This window comes from Tachypleus tridentatus, chromosome 13 (assembly GCF_004210375.1).
Source record: "Tachypleus tridentatus isolate NWPU-2018 chromosome 13, ASM421037v1, whole genome shotgun sequence".
Lineage (NCBI taxonomy): Eukaryota > Metazoa > Arthropoda > Merostomata > Xiphosura > Limulidae > Tachypleus > Tachypleus tridentatus.
The window spans coordinates 76,828,828-76,851,666 of NC_134837.1; the positions used below are offsets into that span (position 1 = coordinate 76,828,828).

General features: G+C 28.8%; 2 protein-coding genes across 2 annotated transcripts in view; both read right to left on the reverse strand.

Moving 5' to 3' along the window:
* Positions 1 to 1,841: 1,841 nt before the first annotated feature.
* On the reverse strand, positions 1,842 to 10,951 carry LOC143237660 (uncharacterized). Its single transcript, XM_076477155.1, has 4 exons — positions 10,701 to 10,951; positions 7,776 to 8,029; positions 6,249 to 6,410; positions 1,842 to 2,241 (listed from the first exon to the last, which is right to left on the reverse strand). The coding sequence occupies exons 1-4, from the start codon at positions 10,767 to 10,769 to the stop codon at positions 1,986 to 1,988; spliced, it is 741 nt and encodes a 246-aa protein (XP_076333270.1). The 5' UTR covers positions 10,770 to 10,951; the 3' UTR covers positions 1,842 to 1,985.
* Positions 10,952 to 14,088: 3,137 nt separating this feature from the next.
* Positions 14,089 to 22,839, reverse strand: part of LOC143236195 (uncharacterized) — a 35,475-nt gene continuing 26,724 nt past the window's right edge. The window contains exons 10-12 of the mRNA XM_076474487.1: positions 20,975 to 21,005; positions 16,865 to 17,005; positions 14,089 to 14,298 (exon numbers count right to left, since the gene is read on the reverse strand). Coding sequence (XP_076330602.1) covers positions 14,119 to 14,298; positions 16,865 to 17,005; positions 20,975 to 21,005 — 352 coding nt within the window. The 3' untranslated portion in view covers positions 14,089 to 14,118. The remainder of the gene's footprint in view (positions 14,299 to 16,864; positions 17,006 to 20,974; positions 21,006 to 22,839) is intronic.

The window sequence follows — 22,839 nt, forward strand, 5'->3', positions numbered from 1 at the left end:
TGAAATTCCAAGTGTTTATTTTTTAACCACATTTAGGAGCAAACTTTTAAAGTTTGAAAACTACCTCAAATATTTATAAGGATATATCCATTATTTATTTAAAGTTATGTTAACCTCTGATATGTAGGATTGAAGATTTAATATAAAGATAAAATACTAAAATTACAGTAATACAATATTTTTTTATAAATATAACTTTAGATAAAACTCTAGTATCCAGAATTAGAGAACACACTCATTTTACAAAGCTACATTTATATTACAAAGTTCCAGTGACTAGTACTAGTTGGATGGGTTTTATAATGTAGACAATTTAAATTAACTATGCACACACCATAAAATATACGTGAAACAACCATCTCTCATTCAATATTTTTATAATCATTACTTATTATCTGAACGTATGGTTTTATAAATGACTATATATAACACCTAAATAAGGTAGTAAAATTATGATGTTATATAACATTCAGTAACAATAAGTTTTTCTTGTTGTGGTGGAAAGTTATTGTGTGACAGGTTGACAGTAAGCAGAAATATAGTTCTAGACAAACAATGAAGATAATATGTATATAACTTTTATTTCATCACTATAACAATGCGATTGTCTATGTGACGATATAAACAACATTAAATACCTTGTGAAAACGTAACGTTAGTATAATGTATTAGTTACATATCTGGACCAAATACATATCACTACTGGCCCCACAGACATCATCCTACTGTACAAGTTATGAAAAGGCAAACAAAATCTCGTTTTTTAAAATAAAAAGCTACATTACAAAACCATCAATAACATGATAAAAATATTCTTTCCAAATAAAAGCCTAAAAATTAATTTGACAATTTGTTACCAGTGCATTTAGGAAACTGCCATAAAGCTTTTCTTCAGTTATTGGTATAAAAACAATTACAATCATATACCATTACATTAAGTCATCTAATCTATTGGTTGTACCTGTAACATGCCATAGGTAACAGAAAGTAAATTTTACTAACACAATATTTCTCCACATATCAGTGATGCAGCATGTTCTTACTTGAAACTGACTATGCTTAACAAGATATTTATTATGTCATTAATCACTCAGGAAATATTAATTTTACCCAATTTCCAACTTCATAGCTCTATAACCATAAGACAGCAGATGTAGAATCACAAGTACTTTACACACATTCCATGTAAATAGCAGTGATTAACCAATAATCGTAAATTTTAAATGATACAAATCACATTATAAATATGATGAAACAAGTCCATTACAGAAAATACAATTTTTGTTTCTGTATCATAAAACTTTATCTTAATCAATGGCTAATATTTTTTTTAATGAGCAGTAGCAAACAATAAATATAGAACTAATAGATTTATTATTTTTTTTATAAGTTTACTGTTTCATTTTGAAATTATAAATAAAAAGTTTTAAATTTTCTTCTAAAATTACACGCTGGTCATTTATTAGAATGACGTTTAACTATACATATATCTATACTAACTCTGAAATAAGATCACACACAAAAATGACATAAATTTGTACACTATACTGATGCTATTGCACAGGTCCTAAAATATGTATTAAAATACCTCAATAAAATACATTCTATAAATAAATATTAACAACTAGTAGCAACCTTTATATTTTGTAGACTATTTACACAACACTTTAATTTCAGTGATGCTATTATAATTTATACAGGGGATGGAAGAGAAAAAAACAATACTTTAAAAATACTATATTTGGACACATTGAAGTTGACAGTTTACTATTGCATATAATTTGAATTCAAATACACAAGAACATTATCAAGTGAATGATAAAAAAATTACAATTTTATTTCATGGAAGTGCCTCACTTAAGCAACAAATAGTGTAGTTTACACATGCAACTTATCTCGCTTTTAAATATCTTAAAAATACATTATTTTTGGAACATTTTCTATCTATTTACATTATATAACATAGTGTTGAAAGAAAATTACCTTTATATAACATTATTTGGAGGTTTCAGTGACAGGTAGGGAGAAAGAAGGGTTTCAAATATTTCTTCAATTGATACTGGATGTGCATGGTAAGCATTTGATGTAGCTTGGTATGGTAAAAATGTCAAAAAAAGGGTTAGGAATCCTGATATAACTAATATGATACTTATTTCAAAGCAAAACCTTCCAAAAATAGTGGCACTATCTTTATTTGCCAGATCATTGTAGATTCCTCGTAAATAGGATGTATTACCACCACTGGAAGAAAAAAAATTAAATTCAAGAATTTCTTCTTTATTTAAATATAGTTACATAAAAATTGTGTAAGAGCATGAAAGTTAAAAAAAACAACTGTTTTTACTGTTTAGAAAGTTTCACTTTACAAAGGCATCCATCTGTTATACAGTGAAATTCAGTAATTGAACCAAAGTTGAGGAGAGTGCATATTATGCTAGTACTTATGTTTGTAAAATTAAGAAATAGAGCCTTGTTTTTTACACATCATAATCTGTCACAAGTAGATACTACAGAAGTAAATAAGTGTTATTTCTTTCATTCAAAATTCTTTTTACTTAATTTTTACTGGACACGTGCAATTTTTGTTATGCATTTAATAATTACTAAACAAGAATTATACACTGACTAACAAAAATCATAAGTTGTCTTTAATTATGTTTCAATAAATTGTTCTTTCACACAAGAACGAGCTATAATGCTTATTGATGAGTAAAAATTACCTTATACTTATCATTTTAAAATAATTTTGATTGTGGACAGTATGAACAATTAAGTGTATTACTAAATGGAAAAAACACCTGTTATTTATGTTTTTATTGATGTTGAAGATTCCTTTGTCTATTTTCTACTATGTTAAGTTTCTGTTTTATTATTATATACAGCTTTAATGTAATTCAACACAAGCCACTACTAAGAAAAATGTTACTAACACAAAAATTTTAAGTAAATAGGTGCTCACGTATTTTAAATTACAGTAAGTAATTTATTAACATATAAGATACTCACTTTATTTCAATTAATCAGTGTGTCAAAAGATGATTGTACAAAAATGTCTAACTTGGAGAAAGTTTATAAAGAACATACTTTTTTTTCAGTCATTACTATTAATATGACACAACAGATAAAGACAAGCTTGATTAATGTGAATTTCCTAGTTTTCATGTACAGAAAAACATTAGAAATTCCACAAACATTTAAGATACATAATTTTAAGGATATCGTATTTCATTTGATGGATGATAGTAGCACGTTGGTTTAATGTTTTCATTAAACATGTAAAGAACGGTTCTATTATTGTTAGGATATAATAATTAGTTTCAAATACTAGTAGTTGGTACAAACAAAACAACAGTAATGATTTATCATTTAATGGTAATAAAATAATGTCAAATTCAAAATACTGTTACTATGAGCTTATAATGTAACAGAGTGGTTAATTATTAAATGCACAAGTACACTGATTTGATATACCTATTGTACAGTTTGTTTTATACGACATATGTATGAATTCACAGCTCTGAAAATTCAAAAATAAATAATTTAAAATAAATTTGTTGTAGATTTCAATTGATGATTTTCCGATAAAGGTTTTATTTTATAAAAGTGTAAAGTTCTGTAAAATGACTTGAGAAACACTGCACTCAGATTCAGTGTTTATGATCACTGGCTTACAATAAAAAATAACTTTTTACTTACCACAGTTATGAATAAGCCAACTTTATTGAAAGAGTAAATCAAATATTCCATTTAATAAACCTATTAAGTTTTAAATACATTTTATATTAATTTATGTACATATTTTTATGCTTCTTTTGTGTGATTTTAGTTGCTCATTCAAGCAGTTACATAGGTTGACAATGCCTAATAAACAACAGCCTCATGCGAGCCAATAAAACAGGATGCTGTAATGGTGTAAAATTGGCATTTTCAGGGTTTATGAAAAGAAAAATCATATTGTTTGTGGAACTGCTCATTTTCGAAAATTTCCAAGAGTTTTGCAATTTGTGTGGATGTTCACAAAATTTTCAGTGTGATATTGTTGGTCAAGCACAACTGGAAGAATATATTACATAGTGGGTTTGTTTTCTTGAAGTGTATTCATGTGAGAAGGCAAATGGCTGCAACAGTCTTCTTAAATCTTCTAATTTCAACCAATCACTGGGGAAAAGTGAATCTATTTTCATCTCTTCCAAAACATCATTTATATTTGATTTAATTTCAGGTATGCATCTGACCATATAGTATGTTGAATTTCATTGAGTGGAACACTATTACTATGATCCAATTTCGGACAATGAGATTTTCATTAATGACAATTTTTTTTATTTGTCTAACTAGTAATTTAGCCTTTTCTAAAACTTTTTAAAAAAATCAATTTTTAAGAATATTCTGTATAAATAGCTGAAGACTGTACCATACAAGGCATAATAAACATGGATGGCCTAGTATAAGCACTGCAGACAACCTGTTGTAAAACATGAATAGATATAATAGTCTGTACACTGGAGTCATTACTACGAATCACTCCAACATTAGATTTAGTCTAACCCAGAAATATTTTCTTCTATATTTGAAACAGATCTTCCAATTGCCTGTGATACATTTTCTGTTTCACTTTACTCTGAGTTACAACAATCTTCACGCATTAATCAAATTCCTTTTTTCATATTTGCCACACTATTGGTGACAAAAAAGAAATACTTTTTTCTTTATTTCCATTATTTTAAGACCTCATGAAGTTTGTGGGTAATAGTTTCACTCATATGTGGGTGAAACATGTGCCCAAATACTTAAAACTGCATACAAAGGTACATGTTTTTTGAAATTAAAAAAAAAAAGACTTGATATCACTGAAAAAGAAATTGAAAGCCCTTTTTTTGACCACCCATTGAAGCATATTGTTAACCTAAGAGTACTGGAAAAAATAGCTTTAAGTTCACTTTCCCATCCAAAAGCATGGTTTAAAGTAAGTTTTGGAGCTTTTACCAACTAGACACATTAAATTTTGGAACTAAAGTTTTTATCAAGTTTCAGAATGATTTATTGTTAATTGCACTCACTGGCAATGTGCAAATAATCATGACAATCAAAACATTCATCGAGTTTAGAAATTCTGAAGAAGATTCAGTCTGCTGAAATAGGCAAGACAGACAGTCCAGCAGTTTTTCTTATTAAGGTTTGACTGACCTCTATCACTGGATTACTTGCTAAATAGCTTGCTTTTTTCTTCTTTCAATGTATCAGCAGCGATACAGAACTAATCATAGATTATTTTGGTGATTTTTGGCAAAGTCAGTTATTAACTTGGTGGGATTCTTTCCAGTTAAAAGCATGCCACAGCCCTCAACAAAACATTTACTTTTGTACTTTGTAAATAGTCAAAATGTTACCATATAGAGTTTACTTTTCTTCATCTCACTTCCTCAGCAAATGCAAAACACTTGCATTGGCCACAATGTTTTGGATGGTGTGTTTGTCTATCCTGTATTTACATAAAACAGATGTAAGAGAATCATGAGGCCATGAATGTACCAATACCATGAGAAAGCAGTTTGGGTGCATTATTGAGTATTAGAGTAAGATTACATACATCATGTAAAATAATTAATGTTTACGTTATGGCTAGGGCCTAATTTCCACAATTTGGAATTTAGTTTTGCAAGGAAACACTCATTTTGTTGCCATTTGGAAAAAACACTTAGTTTTACTTTCATTTAAGTAACTAACACCTTTTCATTTTGTTAATGAAAATATCACTTAACCCCACTAACAGATAAGCAGCAAAAGTCATTGTTATATCAAGATATTTTACAGGTTTACTAACTCACATAATTGTTATGCATGTTTTACTACTTACTACATTAGCTAAATAGCTCAATAAGTACTTAGTAAAGGAGACATACAATAACATAAAATAAACTACGGTAAGATAAAAGAATATCAAAATGAAATATTAAGATTTTATAGGTTCTGCTAAAATATTTGATTAATAAGTAATGCAAGAATTTTTTCACTTGAGCTAATTCAAAATTTGAGAAAAATATTTACGTTTATTTACTCACTGTGAAAACAACACAACTGTATTGTTCCAACTGAGATAATTATTAAAATAAAGGTGTTTACAAAATGATTGCAAATAACCTAATTGAATAAAAGTGAGTACATATTATGAAAACCTAAACATGTTAACATAAATAATAGTTTTTTATGTTGGAAAATATTAGATTCCATTTAATTCAACCACTTACCATAGGATTTCAAATTTTGTCTCCACACCTAAAGCTTCAGTGTTTCTTAAAATACCTTTTGGCCTTTCTATCTTTTTTTCCTTATCTTTTGTGTTTTTATAACTTTCTCTCTTACTGTTACCAAATTCATTACTTGGGTCACGTGCAGAGGTATTTTCACAACTAAAACATTAGGTATATGTGAGAAATTGTAAAGGCATTTAGCTCAAGCTTTAGCCAATAAATTAGTAACTCAACCCTTTAAGTTTTCTAGAAAAATAAAATAAGCTTTACACATGAAGAATATATACAAAATTGGTCACATCACAATGGAAATGCATTTATTATTCCAGCACGTAAACTTAGTTTTGAAAATATTGTATCAATAAGAGGTTTTATTCTCATTTTTAAACATTATACTATAACTTATTAAATAATTAAAGTTATTCTTAAGTAATACAGATTAGTAAAACATTATCAATGACATATATACACACACATGCACACACACACACACACACTGTTGTTAATCTGATGATAATAATATTAAAATCTCACAATAATATTTTAAGCCAAAACTGAAAATGTAAAAAAATATAATTAAACAATAACATAGGCAGTGTAGAAAGAAAATTCATTAGTGTTACAAAAAATTTTATTAAATAAATAAGTTTAATCATGTAATTACATTACAATATCAGACATTTTAGAAATGTCTAATTTGGCTTTAATGGAATAAAACTGGGATGCTTCAATTAAGTTACAAATATAAAACATCAGGTTAACAGCAGCATGCCAGTAGTTTAAATATACAATAACCTCAATCACTTTGGTGATACTTACCAATAACATATGCCAAAATAAAATATTATTTTCCAATAACTTTAACTCTCAGAAAACTCTACTAATTCACAACTGTTTGCTAGCACTTTTTTTATTGTCTCTTCATCAAACAGTTATATTAGTTGTCACAACAGCAGTTATTCAGTACTTAAAACAAGGACTGGCACTGGTTTTCTTAGAGTGGATGAAACAGACTCAAATAATGTCATTATTATATAACATAATTTTCACTGTTATTTAATGTGAATTATTACTTATTAAGCTATAGCAAAATGGTATATAGTGTAGACCATCTGCACATGAACTGAAGAAACTGGCTGTATTACTTTATTTTTTGAATTTTGTGCAAAGTTATTTGTGAAATATCTGTATTAGTCATCTCTAACTTGGAAGTTTTAGACTAGAGGGGAAGGCAGGTGAATAATATCATCTACAAGCAATTCTTAGATTATTCTTTACCAACAAATAGTAAGATTGACTATAACATTATGATGCCCCCATGACAGGAAGAGTGAGTATGTCTAGTGGTGGATTTGAATCTCACAACCCTCAGATTAAGAGTTGAACACCCTAACCATCAAGTTATGTCAGGCCCTAGGTGTTTTATATCTTACAATTAAACCTAAATAAATGATTCAAGTATAACAAACTCATCACATTGAATATGAACTTCAAGGAATATTTAGATCTGCAAAATTCACTAACCTTTTTTCTTTTTGGAACTCAGTTGTTTCATTGATATCTTTCCCTACTTTGATAGGCAGAGAAATTGAGGAAGTAGGCTTATCAAAATCTGTTGGAAGAATTGGTGGAAGAGAGTAGCTTCTCCCTCTGTTGGAGGAAGGAACAGAGCAAGATACCACTGAAAAGGTTAACTTTGTCATCAAACTCTTGCTGTCTGCCAAGTCTACATTACCACTGAAAGTGCCACTTGAAGGAAAGAAATGGCTTTTGCTATCCTGCAATTATGGTTTTAAAATAATCTTTAAAAAAAAAGGATTTACAAAACACTAAACATAATTCATTTTTTTCAAAACTATCTAACATATACAAAAGTTGGATGTAAAATGGTATGTGACAATTATTTCGAGAACAGTATCTGGGTTTTTAAACAGAGTTAAATTGAGCTGTAATAATGATTAAAATACACAACACATCTGGCAAAGCAAACAACATCAGATCAAATGTGCTTCTTAAGCCTCATACATTCTGCTGTGCAAGTTCACGACTGACAATCAGGGGTACTAGATAATAATCCTGGTTTAATTTATTGAAGCAGTTATGAGATATCCACCACTATACAAGGTCTACTTTGTTTATTTGCTTTTTTCTTCCAAGCAGCACTTATAAACTGTGAATTTGGTGAAAATACTCTGTTTTAATGGGAGTAACAAATCAAAGAACAGGTTAGATCTTTTACAACATTTGTTTTTTTGTTGTATTTTGGGTTTTGGTGAAGAAAGAAAGTTACATATAAAGGAATAATAGGATAATACATAATAAACATTTCTATCTTTGCAGATTGTGATGTTAAAAAGGATTGCCTGAGCTTAGTAAACCAAAGGAGATTTCTAATAAAAAGTGTACACACAACATGCCAAATAAATGGAAATTCTAATGATATCAGTCCAATGAGAGAAGACGAAAATACATCTCATACAAAAAATATGTCATGAGGTTAATGGCTACATGTCCACATGGTTCATGAATTTTATGCCAATTCTTTTATTGCAAAATTAATTTAGGAAATAAAAGTTAAAAAGTTCTTGATATCTAATTATTCAAAAACACATGAATAGAGCCTGATTCAGAAACAATTTTATTGCAGATTAAAGAAGGAAAAGCATTAGTAACATTAGCACTGAAAGTACATCATGACAAGCTACTCTTCATGAAATGGCAATAGAAATCCACTAATTTAGTAACTATGAAAAATATTAAAAGACACAATGTCCCTCATACTCGGTGGTATTCAAGTGTGATGATGTTTGTTAAGTATCCACAATACAGCAGGTCCCAGGAATATTAAGCAGGAAATTAAATATACATAGACATAATTGGAAAAAAACAAGTACTTGAATAAAAACATTATTCTTACACAAAACACACAGTGTATTACTGAATTCTTTCACTTATACTATCCAACTTTTGTTTATAATATGAATTATCTGGCTGATGAAGCTAGAAAAAAAAACACAGTAAGATTTGAACCACAAGAATGATGACATTACTGTTAAGTGAAGAAAAACGACATAGCACAGTATTTGAATGTTTCTGGTCTACTTGTGCCAATGACTATTCCCATCATATGCATTCAAGGAAGTTATATCCGTAAACTATACTGACTCACTTGTATATCTCTCGGCCCAATCTCTCAAAATGAATATGGCCCTACTCTAGAGGGTAATGACAAAGAAACAGGATAAAGCAAATATATACATAACAGAACAATTATTGTGATATATAATCTTTGACTAGGCTAGAGGATTACTTCAAATTTTTGATCTTTTCATTAAGATGAATTAACTGAAGGAAGAAAACAGGTATTTAATTTCTGGAAAATAATCAGCAATACAGTTCACCTTATATTGAAGATCCTTATGATTTATTGATAAAATAACAGTAACAAGTTTAGTAATTAACTACTTCATGGCAGTGCACTGAGAAATATAAACATCAGATGCAGTGTAAGGGTTAATGGTTACAAAACTATATTAAAAATGGAATATTTTTATGCCACTTATTTGTACTATTTTTTATTCACTCACCTCATCTGTTACCAAGCAACTTCCTTGTTTGTTAGCATGTAAAGTAGATAATTTCATAATAATCTTGAAAACACCAATTTAATTCAAAATTCTAGCAGTATTTTTTTCATATCTTCAAAATTACAGATGCACCAGAAAAACTCTTATTTGATAACACAAGTAAAATATATGAGGGAAGTATGGAATGCCTTCTAACAGGCATGGACCAAAATATAATGTAGATGCTTTAATTGTTCATATAATCAGAAGTATTCAGACTAATGTGTACAATGTATCTAGCAAATTGTTTTATTCATGATAACTGAATTACTTCATTTTGACAAAAGTGAAAGTACATACTGGATATTTGTAAGGTATTTAATTTGCATACCATGTTTTGTGAAATTACTGAATATTAGAGTTATAACTGTATATATTTTATGAAAATTATATTTATTACATTTCCAACACAAATGAAAACTATTATACAACAGTTAACATATCAAAATTTGAAGAAATGATAACCATATTTATATACTCAAGATATCATGTATGCTAAACCAATTTAATCCTGTCACAAATTTCAATTTACCTGTAAACCAATTAAAAAATAAATTTGAAAACTAGCATTGCTTCTATCTCCAGAATGCTATTTTTATAATAACCCAATGTTCTACCTCATGGTTTCTTAGGAGTTTGATCCTCAAACTATTACTTGTATGATAAAACTCATGAAGAAACCATGTTTAATTTATTTTTGAAAATACTTTTAATAATAAACTTCAGAGTGTTAAAAAATTAAGAATATAAATTCCAAACACTAAATAACTTATTAAAGTTATTTTCAAATATTGTTTCATGAAGAGCATAAATGTTTCCTTACCAGAACAATACTGAAACTGGAAAGTACAGGATTTTGATATGGTTCAGCAGAAGCTATTCTACAGAGCATATTTGTGCTGGCTCTCTTATAAACCTAATCCAAGAGTGAAAAGATATACTAGTGCACTTTATTTTTATAAATGTTCACATTAAGTAACTTAATACTTTGTATACAAGGAAGTATCATTGATGTCTACTGGTTATTTTTTGATGCAGAGTTAACCAAATTCCCTGAATCTTAGTAATTACTTACTAAACAGTATTTAGCTTTGGTTTTAAGAAATTGTATAGTTTGTTTTTTATAACGTTTCTTTGAATATAATGGTTACTGAATAAAAACCTAACTAGACTTATGTCTTGCCACATAAGAAAATTTTCATAACTTTCAAACAAATATAATTCAATACTAAAAAAAAATTCAATAAACAAAATGATTGTTTAAACAATTTATAACAAATTCTTAAATCTGTGATTTGCTCCACTTAATTTCATGTTGTTGTTTTTCCAGGAGCTATATCTAATTGCTTTCCAATAAAACCATAAATAATCTGTGATGCTCCTCTATTCGCTCAATATCAATGTAAGTAGTTTATCATTTGTTCTATCCAATGCTGTATCTGAGCTTTATTAGTAGTTGTTCACATCACATGCTGTGAGGTCATAAGGTGATATGAATAAAAGGTTGTACATATACAATCAGAAAAATAAGAAGAAAATCAGGTGAGAAATAAAACCTTAGTAATTATAGTTTCAAGAGATGATAGTTTCTTAAACCTAAAAAAATGCATATTAGCTAGATAAGCAAGATGGCTTTAAGATTTGTAATTGCAGAAATCTTATGGTCTGTGAATGTTTAAAAAATATAAAAAAGTTATTTTTAGTGTAAAGCCACATAGTTGCAAATTTCAACATTGCAAGTTTGTAAACTTATAGCTGACCCACTGGGAGTAAGAGATTTATATAAAAACATATTTTCTATAGAGTAAAAAAGCTAGTTTCTAAATCTTTGAAAACATAACTCCTTAAATTTAAAACAAAAAATTAATTTCCATCTTTACTTTTTTTTTCTACTTATTCTTTGTTGTATCTACAAGTTTTTGTGTCTTGAACATAAGTTTACTTTAACTTACATATGTGAAAACGGCTGGTATGGGTTGAGAAAAGTTTTTATGTAGAGTCACAAACAACGTTTCGACCTTCTTCAGTCATCGTCAGGTTCACAAAGAAAAAAAAGGTAACTGATAGACTGATAGCTGACCACATGTTTAAAGGGGGTTATCTAATTGAGTGTAGGAATATAGAGGGCATGCTTAGAAGTTTGATTATATTTATTAATATAGGTATAAAAGTGTTCCTTTGTATTGGTTTATTTTGGGCTTGAGTTGTTGTATAAGCAAGACTTCTTTAATTTTGCATTTGTTTATGTTTGTTTCTTTATTTAGTATTTGGGTGTTTTCTATGGTTATGCTGTGTTTATTTAATTTGCAGTGTTTGAAAATGTGTGAAGGTGACTTTTTGTGTTCTTTGAATTTGGTTTCTTTTTTTCTACTTGTTTCTCCTATATAGAAGTCGTGGCAGTTATCACATTGTATTTTATAAATAATGTTGGAGTGGTGTTTGTCAGTGTAGTTTTTACATAGTATAGACCTCAGTTTTGTGCCTAGTTTTTGAATAAATTTGGTATTAACTAAAATGTCATATTTTGTTACGTTTTTGCCAAATGTTGGTTATTTTATTGCTGATGTTGGGAATATATGATATACAGATTTACTTTAACCTAATACAACATAATAAAATGATAATAAATACAACTTCTAAAATGTTAAAGAAAAAATATCAGTAAAAATAGATCACTTGTTGAAGTAATTTCTTGCATAACTACATTCACATCACAACATTGTCTAATTTCATTTAAAGTAGATAAAAACATATAAGAAATAGTACTGAATTAATTACTAATAAAACGATAACAACATTGTGTTAATGTATAATGAGGAGTATTTTTGATAGATTGCAACTGCTTGATGTATTCACATGAGAGACCAAAATTACATCTTCAGTTAAATAATTTCCTTTACTTATTTGATATAATTAATCTGTTACAGGTGTTTAATTAGTAAAATTGCACAGGGAATGATGAAAAATGCAGTTTCATTATGTTTCTTTCAGTGGTTACATTCTACACATGGTTGTGTACTAATACTTGTTTATGTTTACTTTTCACTTTATGTATTCTACTTCAAAATGTTTTATTTTTATTTAAATGTTTTGGTAAGTATCAGTAAAAAACTATTATAACAAACAGTTTTTTTTGCTTGTTTTAAATTATGCAGTTACAAATACTTCTGGTTTTGCCATGCAGCCAGTGAATAAATTTTTTTTTATTCGCTGAGGATGATAAGAATTGAAGTTTGAATATATGTAAATTACTTTACAGATTCATTGGACAATTATACTTCTATACACATGGAAAAAGATGCTCATGTAAAGAAAATCAGGATTATTTCTGTCTTCAACAAGTATTTGGTGAGTTTCTAAAAACAGGCGATTTGAAAAATTTTGAAGGATCATATGGTCATATACGTATCACTATAACGTTCTTAATTAATTTTTAGTTTTAATGCTGTAATCTAAAAACTAGTAATTTAAACTATTTTTTATGAAGATATCAGCAATTGTTGAGGAAGAAAACCAACAAACAATAAGTATGTTTCACATAGAGGTTGTTTTGGAGTTAATTATGTGTGCCATGTAGCATTAAACTGGGGTGGTAATCAATGCAAACTTTGGAAAGTTATGAAAGATTCATTACTCTGAAGTATGGCTGATTATGAAAAAAGCTTCAGTAACAGACTGAAACATAGCAATTTTAAAAATAATGCATAATCATCACATCTGTATTAAAAGGTGTATATACCAAAACACAATGACCAAAGAAGGCCACAGTAAGAAGACTTACAGGCACTTAAGAGATGTAAATGAATTTGCAGCAGCACTCAATAAACAGCTTTTCTGAATATGTGGTTAAAACTACCAAATTCTACATGTAGTATAGTACATATTTGTAATTATAAGAATAGATTCTTTAGTACATGATAGAAAAAATTTACAAAGATTATGATTCTATTGTCAATATTAATTGAACTGGATGTAAAAAGTTATGGAACGAAGGGTGAACTATAAACACTTAGAAAAGTAAACATAATGAAATAAATAATTAAAATGCAATGCTTTACTGAATACAGTTAAGATATTTCATGAAGTTGTCAATTAGCTGCCTAAACATCTTTCAGTAACCCATAGTCAAATATTGTAATTTACTTATTTATTTGATTTTAAGATTATCAGCAACACTGAGTAAATTTAATGGTCTAATTACTAAAATTTTCACAGGTATAACTGTGGCTAATGAATTACCACTAGAGATATAAAAATACTGTAAATGGGTTTGAAAAAAAAGACAATACCTGTTGAACAGCACCATAGATCTCAGCTCGACTGGATACTTTAGAGGAAGATTGCTGTAAAATTTTTATTTGTTGAAACATCCTCATGATAAGGTCTCGAACTTGGTGATCTGTACTTAGCAGATTCAGAATCTTGAAAAACAAGCAATGTCCAAAAAATACCTGATTAGTGTGATACCTACAAGTGCAGAATATCTTTATTTTGATAAGAAATGGTGAAATATTTCACTAGTAAACTTCATAAAGGTAAATAAAAGTAGATAAAGTAAATAACTGTTTAAAATTTAATACACCAAGAGAACATACTAAAGGCTGAAAAATGCAGCAAGCTCTAAAAAATGACTACAAATATAGGTAAATATTATGCATGTATAATTAATTAGCACAAATTAGACTTTATAGCATATAAGAATACCATGAATTTTCTACCTCATTATTTTAATACAGTATTATTCAAAATGTATCACACATGTTGTTCATTATTAGTTTCTTAAGGTAACACCTATTCTGACCATGGGTAATGGGCTGTAATGTTGCACATTGTGCAAGCTAGAATGTCAAAAGCAGTGCCCTCCAATGGTAGGTTAAGTGATTCCTCAAGGTTATGAGCTTCCCTACACTTGAATGAGAATGACTGGCATGTTGGTAGTACAAGTCACTCTGAGAAAGTCTGATGTTGCCTTTGAAATAGTTAACATAAGGTTTAAACAGTGCATTAAATAGCCTTAGCCAAGTTAGTCAAATAGAATTTATCTCTGGTCTAATAAAAGTGACCATCTATTGTCATACAAGCAGTCTTACACTGTATTTGTGGTAGTATGAATAATAAAGACTGTGTTCAGGTTCTTTAGTACAGAAATAAGGTAAGTAAAGTATTTAAACAGAACTTTTTTCAACTGCACAACTATGTTTTAATTACATCTTTTTTTAATACATGATGTTTTATTGTACCTCCCATATAGACAGGCCTAATGAAAATGATCAATATACTGAAGAAACACATTTATTTATCAACTCTGGAATGGAACTGTATAATGTTAAATATGTTTTGTTTTTATACTTATTCACTTGAACTTACTTATATAGGTGAATTTTGAACTGCACAAATATTTTTACAGGTGCACAATTTTTGATCAACTGTACACTAAGAGAAACACTTGTATTCAGAAAACTATCTATTATAAAATTATAACCATTAACAGACTGACTATAAGTATCAAACTAGCCTTTGTTATATTATCTAAGATAACCTAACACTGTTTTGAAACCAAAAATATGTTCCATAATAGTTGCTTTAAGTATGAAGAAATCTTTATGTTAATGTCAGTTTGTACCAGAAGTTTAAGAAAATTAACATTAAGTTTTATTAAACATAACTTTCCCTTAATATTTCTTTTAGACTTTTATATAAATAACACATAAAGATTTTATCACTGTCATAATGCATTTGTCTGGGAAGTGGCTGGCATACTATTTGAGATGTACATTGTTGCTGTAATGTCCATTGTGTTATGGAAGCAATACATTCTGGATGCTGGGAGAGCATATTTTCAACAAATACTGTGAATTATCAGATATCAAGTCATGGTGATACCCCTGGTAACAACAATTGAGAATTTAGAATTTGTATCCAAATGATACTCTTAAAACTTCTAAGCAATTTCACCTTCCTACACTACAGTGTTTATAAGATTCAATGAGCTAAACTGTGAAATTTAATTTCTAATCACCATGTGTCTTATGTTTAAAATATTGTCTACATTCAAATTTTGAAAACAGCAATGATGATTGAACTTGAACACTTTGAAACGAAATACGTATCTATAAGTCTACATTTATTATTATTATGCAAAAAAGACCAAAGATTCCTACACCCCTAACCACAATCTACAACTGCTGACTAAATGAAGAGTAACCTGTCGTCACATTCCACCACCTAAACAGCTATACTTAATTAATGGGGCAGTGCTAAATTGTGAAGGGCAGGAGCCCTGCCAAAAATTTTCAGAAGTCACCACCATAAGGAAAGGACCTTAGATTCAAAACCTAATTTCCATTTTAAAAACAAAAAATATACATACAGCACCAAGTATTTGATGTTGCTTTGTACTAAGTAGAGAATCCAACTTAACTTCCTTTAAATTAAGTAGTGAGGACAAAAACAACAACAACTGTGTACCATATAAAAATATCAACATTAAAGCAAATGTAATATATACATATCTTATTATATCTGTATTTTTAGTGTCAGGGTTCAATTTCAGTTAAGTCATGCAATGTGAGCAAGCAAGAGTAAGAAAAGCTTTAAAATATGATCAGTTACTAATAATTATGGAGTATACAAAAACTCTAAAAAAAAAATACATTATTGATATTAGAAATGGACTCTATAAGAGTCTTCCATAAACACAACTCAAATGAATCTAATCTAGTTAGCAATATAGATTATAACTAAATGAAGCAAATCAGATTCATCCGAATGTTAGAAAAAGATTATAAAATATTCTATCCAATATGTTTAATATAATTTATGTTTACAAATAGGCTTCTGATACACATTTTAACTATAGTAGATATATAACAAAGAAGTCAAACATTTATATGTTATGTAAGATGTAAGTATTGAAATTTAATTTTAATTAAATCAAGCATTTAAGAAATGTTCTGTAAATAACATTAATAAAAAAGACAAACCTACATTTAAAGATGCCTTCAAAGTTTGGATTGCATTTTCAACACTTTTCTCTGCAATATTCCTCTTTTTTCGTTGAAGCTGAAGTCTTTTGCTTAAAGTCAACTTGTCTATTTTAAATGCTAACAACAAACTCCCACATTTACTCTGAAAAATGCAGTTTCATAGCTTTTACCTTCAATTTATAGGATATGACCAAAAGCCCTTTAATATGACATGATACACAACACACTTTCAAACTATTATCTCCTGTTAATATTATTGTTTTAAAAAAGATTACACAAGTGCCATATACTTGCCATTCACATTTTTATTCTCTCAAGTAATGCCTATAACCTTTATCAGGTAATCATTGACTATTTTATCATTTTCATGAGCAAACAAACTATATGCTGGAGGGTAGGAGCTTGTGCATGCTTTTATAAAAATGTATAAATAATATCACTTGCCATCAGTAAATAACTTACAAAAACATTGATCATCAGCAACTTGTAAAAATTTTATGAACTTTAATGAACTCTGCCTGTATGAATTTTGTACAGAGCTATTCGAGGACTACATAGGTTAGTTCACTCTAATTTAGAAGTAAAAGAATAGTGAGAATGCAACTAATCAACATTAAACACTGCAAACTCTTCAGCTACTCTTTCATCAATGAAAAGTGGAATTGATCATCACTTATATTATATCCCTATGGCTGAAAGAGAAAGCATGTTTGGTGTAAAGATTCAAACTTGTGATATTCTGATTGAGAGACGAGTGTCCTAACTACCAGGTCATACCAGACCCATCTGTGAACTAAAAAATATTTCCTGATTTCATTTACCATAATTATAATGACTAATGCCAAATACTATCTCTAAATAAAAACTTCACTATTTTAAGTGTATGCTTTCAGAGCAGGGATTGGATCACAAAAACGTATATGCTTATGAAAATAGTATATATCAAGAAAAAATAAATAATTTTTGTTTATTTTCAATGTAGTAACAAGACATTTAATAACAATATATACATAGGGTTCTTGAAATAGTGTATGCTTTCAGAGCAGAAAATAAACAAGAATTATTTAATTTTTCATCAATAAGCATTAAATGCTGCTGTTTTGTAAAATAAGTGAAAATAATATCATCAGTATCTAATACAGAAAACAATCTTTGGATATTGTACAAAAGTGTAATACAAAACTATGAAGTGTTATCTACAGATAATTATCCCTAATTATTAACTAACAGACAAGAAAGAATGCAGGTTGTCAACAGCAATCAACATTATCTTTCACACTGGTCTCAACAGATTAATCATTTAGATTTAAACACACCATAGATTCAAGGTGTAAAATAGGTTTTCAGTAATGAATTACTAACCACTAACCCTTGGATTCACTATTAAGCTTTCTAACCACTAGGCCACACTTGGGTAAATCAAATGAAAGGAAAAGGCTGTTTGTAGTACTACTAATGAATTTTAAAATTACCATAAAATTTTAATTACTAAAAGTATGCAAAAAATATATTTTAGAGAAATTTAATAAATACATCCAAAATTATTTAAAGTTAAAAATAAGGTCATCTAAAAACTTAGCACTACTTAATGCAGATGTACACCTTAAGCCACATATAAAAGCAAGACAGTCACAGTAAACTATCACTTATCAGCATTTGGCAGCATATGGCACAATGCCATCAAGTACAAATTAACTCATCTAAAAATAAATCCTACTATACTTAAATGGATATCAAACTTCTTGACAGATAGAACAGCACAAGTAAAAGTCAATAAAACTATATCTAAATCATTCAATATAACTGCAGGAGTCCCCCAAGGATCAGTCCTTTCTCCATTATTGTATATTATTTTTGTCAGTGACATACCTTTCCCCAATTTAACATACACTCATAATTCACAATATGCAGATGACATTGCTATCTGGAGCACCTCCAGAAACCCAGTAATGGCCATGTCTCGCATGCAAGAATCACTTAACAACGTCTTGAACTGGAGTAACAAGTGGAGAGTAGTTTTAAATCCAACCAAAATACAAGCAATCAACTTCTACAGGAAACTAAAAAAGACAAAGAAAAACTCTAGAAAAATAAAATTATCACTCGGAAATATGCCCATTAACATGAGCAAACACACCACATTCCTTGGTATCACTTTTGACACATGGAAAAACATGTTAACAGCATATACTCATCAATTAGAAAACGCATATCACACTTAATGACTCTAACCAGCAAACACTCAAAATGTTCACCAAAAACCATTATTCAAATATACAAGGCTTACATCCGTCCATTAATAGAGTATGGATGTCAAGTCACATATAATATGTCAAATAACACACTCCAGAAAATCCAAGTTCAACAAAACAAAATACTAAGATCTGCATTCAGACTACCATCATACACTCCAGTAAGTTTTATACATCAAATCAGTAACTTACCAACGCTAAGAAATAGACTAACAGAAATGCCACACAGATGCTATTCAAAAGCAGAACACAGAAACAAACTAACTGCATCACTCTATAAATTAACCAGTGCACCAACCAAATTTATTTCACCATACAACATATTTCAGGAATCACAAATCACACAACAAAGTACTTAAAGGGCAAAACCTCACGTACATATTATGTATTTTCTTTTTCAGGTCTCGAGCACAGGACACGTAACTCTTTCGGTGCCTGTCCTGTGAAAGTGGGTTTTTCTCAGGGAACTCCCATTTCCCCCCCCACAGCAAAATCTTAGGCATTGGATCTTTAGATCCCAGCCAAGGCAACTTTATTGCCATGCCCTGAATCGGGTCGTATCGTTTCACGTTTACGTTCACATTTACTATGCCATCTGCCTTTCAGGACGAGTTCTGGCTGTTTTCTCCGGTGCTACCTTTGCCTCGCTCATGAATAATGTTAATTATGACCAACTTCACTCCTTCACCCAAAAAGAGTTAAAATAAAATAAAAACAAAAACCCCAGCTAAACTCAATAACCTTCCACGAAAGAGGATGAAGAGGAACCACAACGTTCCTAAACATCCCAGTTGGAGAGAGAAATTTTCTGATCTTTCTCTCTTTAAACTAAACCCCTGCCACGTTAGTTTGAGTTTTGTGTAAACTATCACTTTACTGATGTTGGGTTAATTAGTGCCTCTACCATATTGGGGGCAGGAATGCTAACTTCAAGAGGTAAGTTTTATCTTACTTACCCCCAACTGGTATTACCTTATTTTATTTTCTTTATTTATTTTTCATATTTCATCTTTTTATATTTATCTTATTATTATTATTATTTTAACTTGGGAGAGCAATCACCTTCTCACAACTGTCTGCAGGCAGTGAAGGGTAATATAGATGTGGGATGTTGTGGGCTTGAGAACTCACATCTTGATTTTCTAATTTTCTAATGTAAGACTAGTGAATTGGAGGTTAAGACTGATAGATGGTGTATCCCCACTGCAATGTGGGTCCTACTTCCACAGTCACCTCCAAAACCTAGGATACATTTTATAATCCCATCTTATAGCTTGTACCCTAGGATCCTTTTTAAAAATATGCAGAATATTTTGTTTCGTATTAATGTGTTTTGTTTATGGCTTAAAACGTTTATGGTTATAATATATATGTGTGTGTGTGTGTGTGTGTGTGTGGCTATAATTAACTCTGTTAATAATCATATACTTATGCACCTAAGTAATATACTAGACATTTTTATTAAAGATAGTTGATTTTTAGATGAGAAGAGAAGAACATTTTTTATTACTTTATATATAATTTATCTAATAACATCTATTCAAATTCAAGTTTTACAATTACTAATGTATAGCTTAATAATAAACACACATACTGATTAAATACAATGTTCTGATGGAACTTAATGAAGAACTTATATAATAATAATAGAAAAATAAATAAACATTTAAATATTTGCAATGAATAAATGCACAGACTGACAACTACTGTGAACTACAACAAACAAAAGTCCTGCCTGTTAGCAAAATAAGACAGTACTCTTTAAGGTATAATATGATTTTGATAGTATCCATTTGTATAAAGAAAAACTATGTTTTACAACTACTACACTGATGTAGGTAGATGTTAAATCCTCTTACCTCAATTTCCTGTTCACTGAAGTGTTCATTTCTGAAGATAATACAACACATTAATATAACAGAAATTAATTTCTTTCCATATCATTAACTTCTAGCTGTGCTTAAAATTTTCTAGGCCAGAACCACAATTTTACAAATAAATTAGCTAAGAGAATACTTCATTTGATAATGGAATTTATAATGTGAAATCACAATTAGGTATTCTCTTACCTAATTTCAGTCGTATTATTTCTGACTAAATAACTTCAATGTTACAAGTGAGCAATGTAATACCTAAAGTAGAAATACATGGCTATTTTTCAGAGCTACATGTTACTAATCTTGCAGCCATATATATTAACAAAACAATACAGTTACAATGGAAATACTTAACATATTTTATTTTCAATTAGGAAAAATATACAGCAATGAATGTCCTTGCTAAAGTTAAATCACTTAGCTAATCAGAATGTATTTAAGACTTGACTACATAAATATTTCCTAAAGGTGTAGTGGCATGAATTTTCAGTTTAAGTGAATAACTATTTTTACTTAAAGTATCATCTCTGTAATTTAGTAAATCTGATTTACACACATTTTTATAATAATAATAATAATATATAAAAACAATTTATTTTTAGTTGTACTAAAATCACATCCAATACTTCTATTCAACTAAATACACTATAAAATTGTAGAGAAAGAACATGTGCAGTGAATACATGTTATCATATTATTTTATATTTGACTAAGTTAAAAATACTTCCAGTTGAGCTTTCAAAATTTTATTGAGATCAGGTTACATGTTTTTTGCTTTTAAAAATTATCAAGGTTCTTGGCTACAAATGTGTCAGTTGTGATATATACTTATTTTAACAGAACTAAATTATTTAATACTTCATGTATGTCAAGTTATTAAATTATCAACATGCAGTTTTAGAAGCCATCTTACTTTTTTTACTATGCAAGTACAGAAAAGATAAACTGTCAAAACAAAAATACAGTTTTTACCAGCTAGGAGGCTAAATACTTTCACAAATGTAAATTATCAAATGTATGCAAAATAGTAACTGCTAAATTATTAACATCATAAATGCATACAGTTTACATGTATCATTTCATTTATGTAACTGCATTGAAGGAGCAAACATGTTCTGACCTATAATGCCACTAAAAACAAAATCTCATTATTACATGGACAGAATTTGATATTAAACATTTGTTATCATTTACAATTATTACTAAAGGTTTGAAAATTCACCACTTGTGAAAATTTAGTCTTAAATGTATCTTTTTCAATAAAGTTTCATAGGTTTTTGAGGCATATAATTAAAAGAGATTATGCTATTTCAACAAACCACCTGTTATAAGTTTAATATTCAAAACAAGATAACTATACTTATACTGATAATTAACGAATTATTTCTTTCAATGCCTTAACTGAAAACACTTATAGTCTCAAGTAATAGTTGTCATCTCTTAGTACTGACAATGTGATAACCATATAGGACATATTTATATGTATGTATTTATTTAGGTAATTAAAATAACATTGAGCCTACAGTAATGTATTTTACATGTTTTTGTGTCACTTGTGAACATGAAATAAGTTGAAGTTATTGTTAAATTATAAAAAAAACAACAAGGAATTTAGTGTACAAGTTTTTTTTTAAAAGTTATAGTACTAACACAAATCACAACTCCAAAAGTTCAGCACATTTCAGAGTTTATTTCAATCTATTCCTTAAGCAACAGAAATTTATCTAGTAATCATAAATAAAATTTTTAAATAAAAACTTGATTTCAATAATTTTTCCATAACAAACTTTGTTAAAAGTAAATTCCATAAACAACTAAATTTTGTTTTGAAAGGCTTAATTTAAATC

Bases quoted from the DNA above. Each gene is read 5' to 3' on its own strand.
- LOC143237660 (XM_076477155.1), bottom strand. From the start codon at position 10,769: ATGCTCTGTAGAATAGCTTCTGCTGAACCATATCAAAATCCTGTACTT. The intron at 8,030-10,700 runs GTAAGGAAACAT...CCATAATTGCAG, and splicing joins CCAGTTTCAGTATTGTTCTG to GATAGCAAAAGCCATTTCTT. The intron at 2,242-6,248 runs GTAAGTGGTTGA...TTTTTCTTCCAG, and splicing joins ACAAAATTTGAAATCCTATG to TGGTGGTAATACATCCTATT.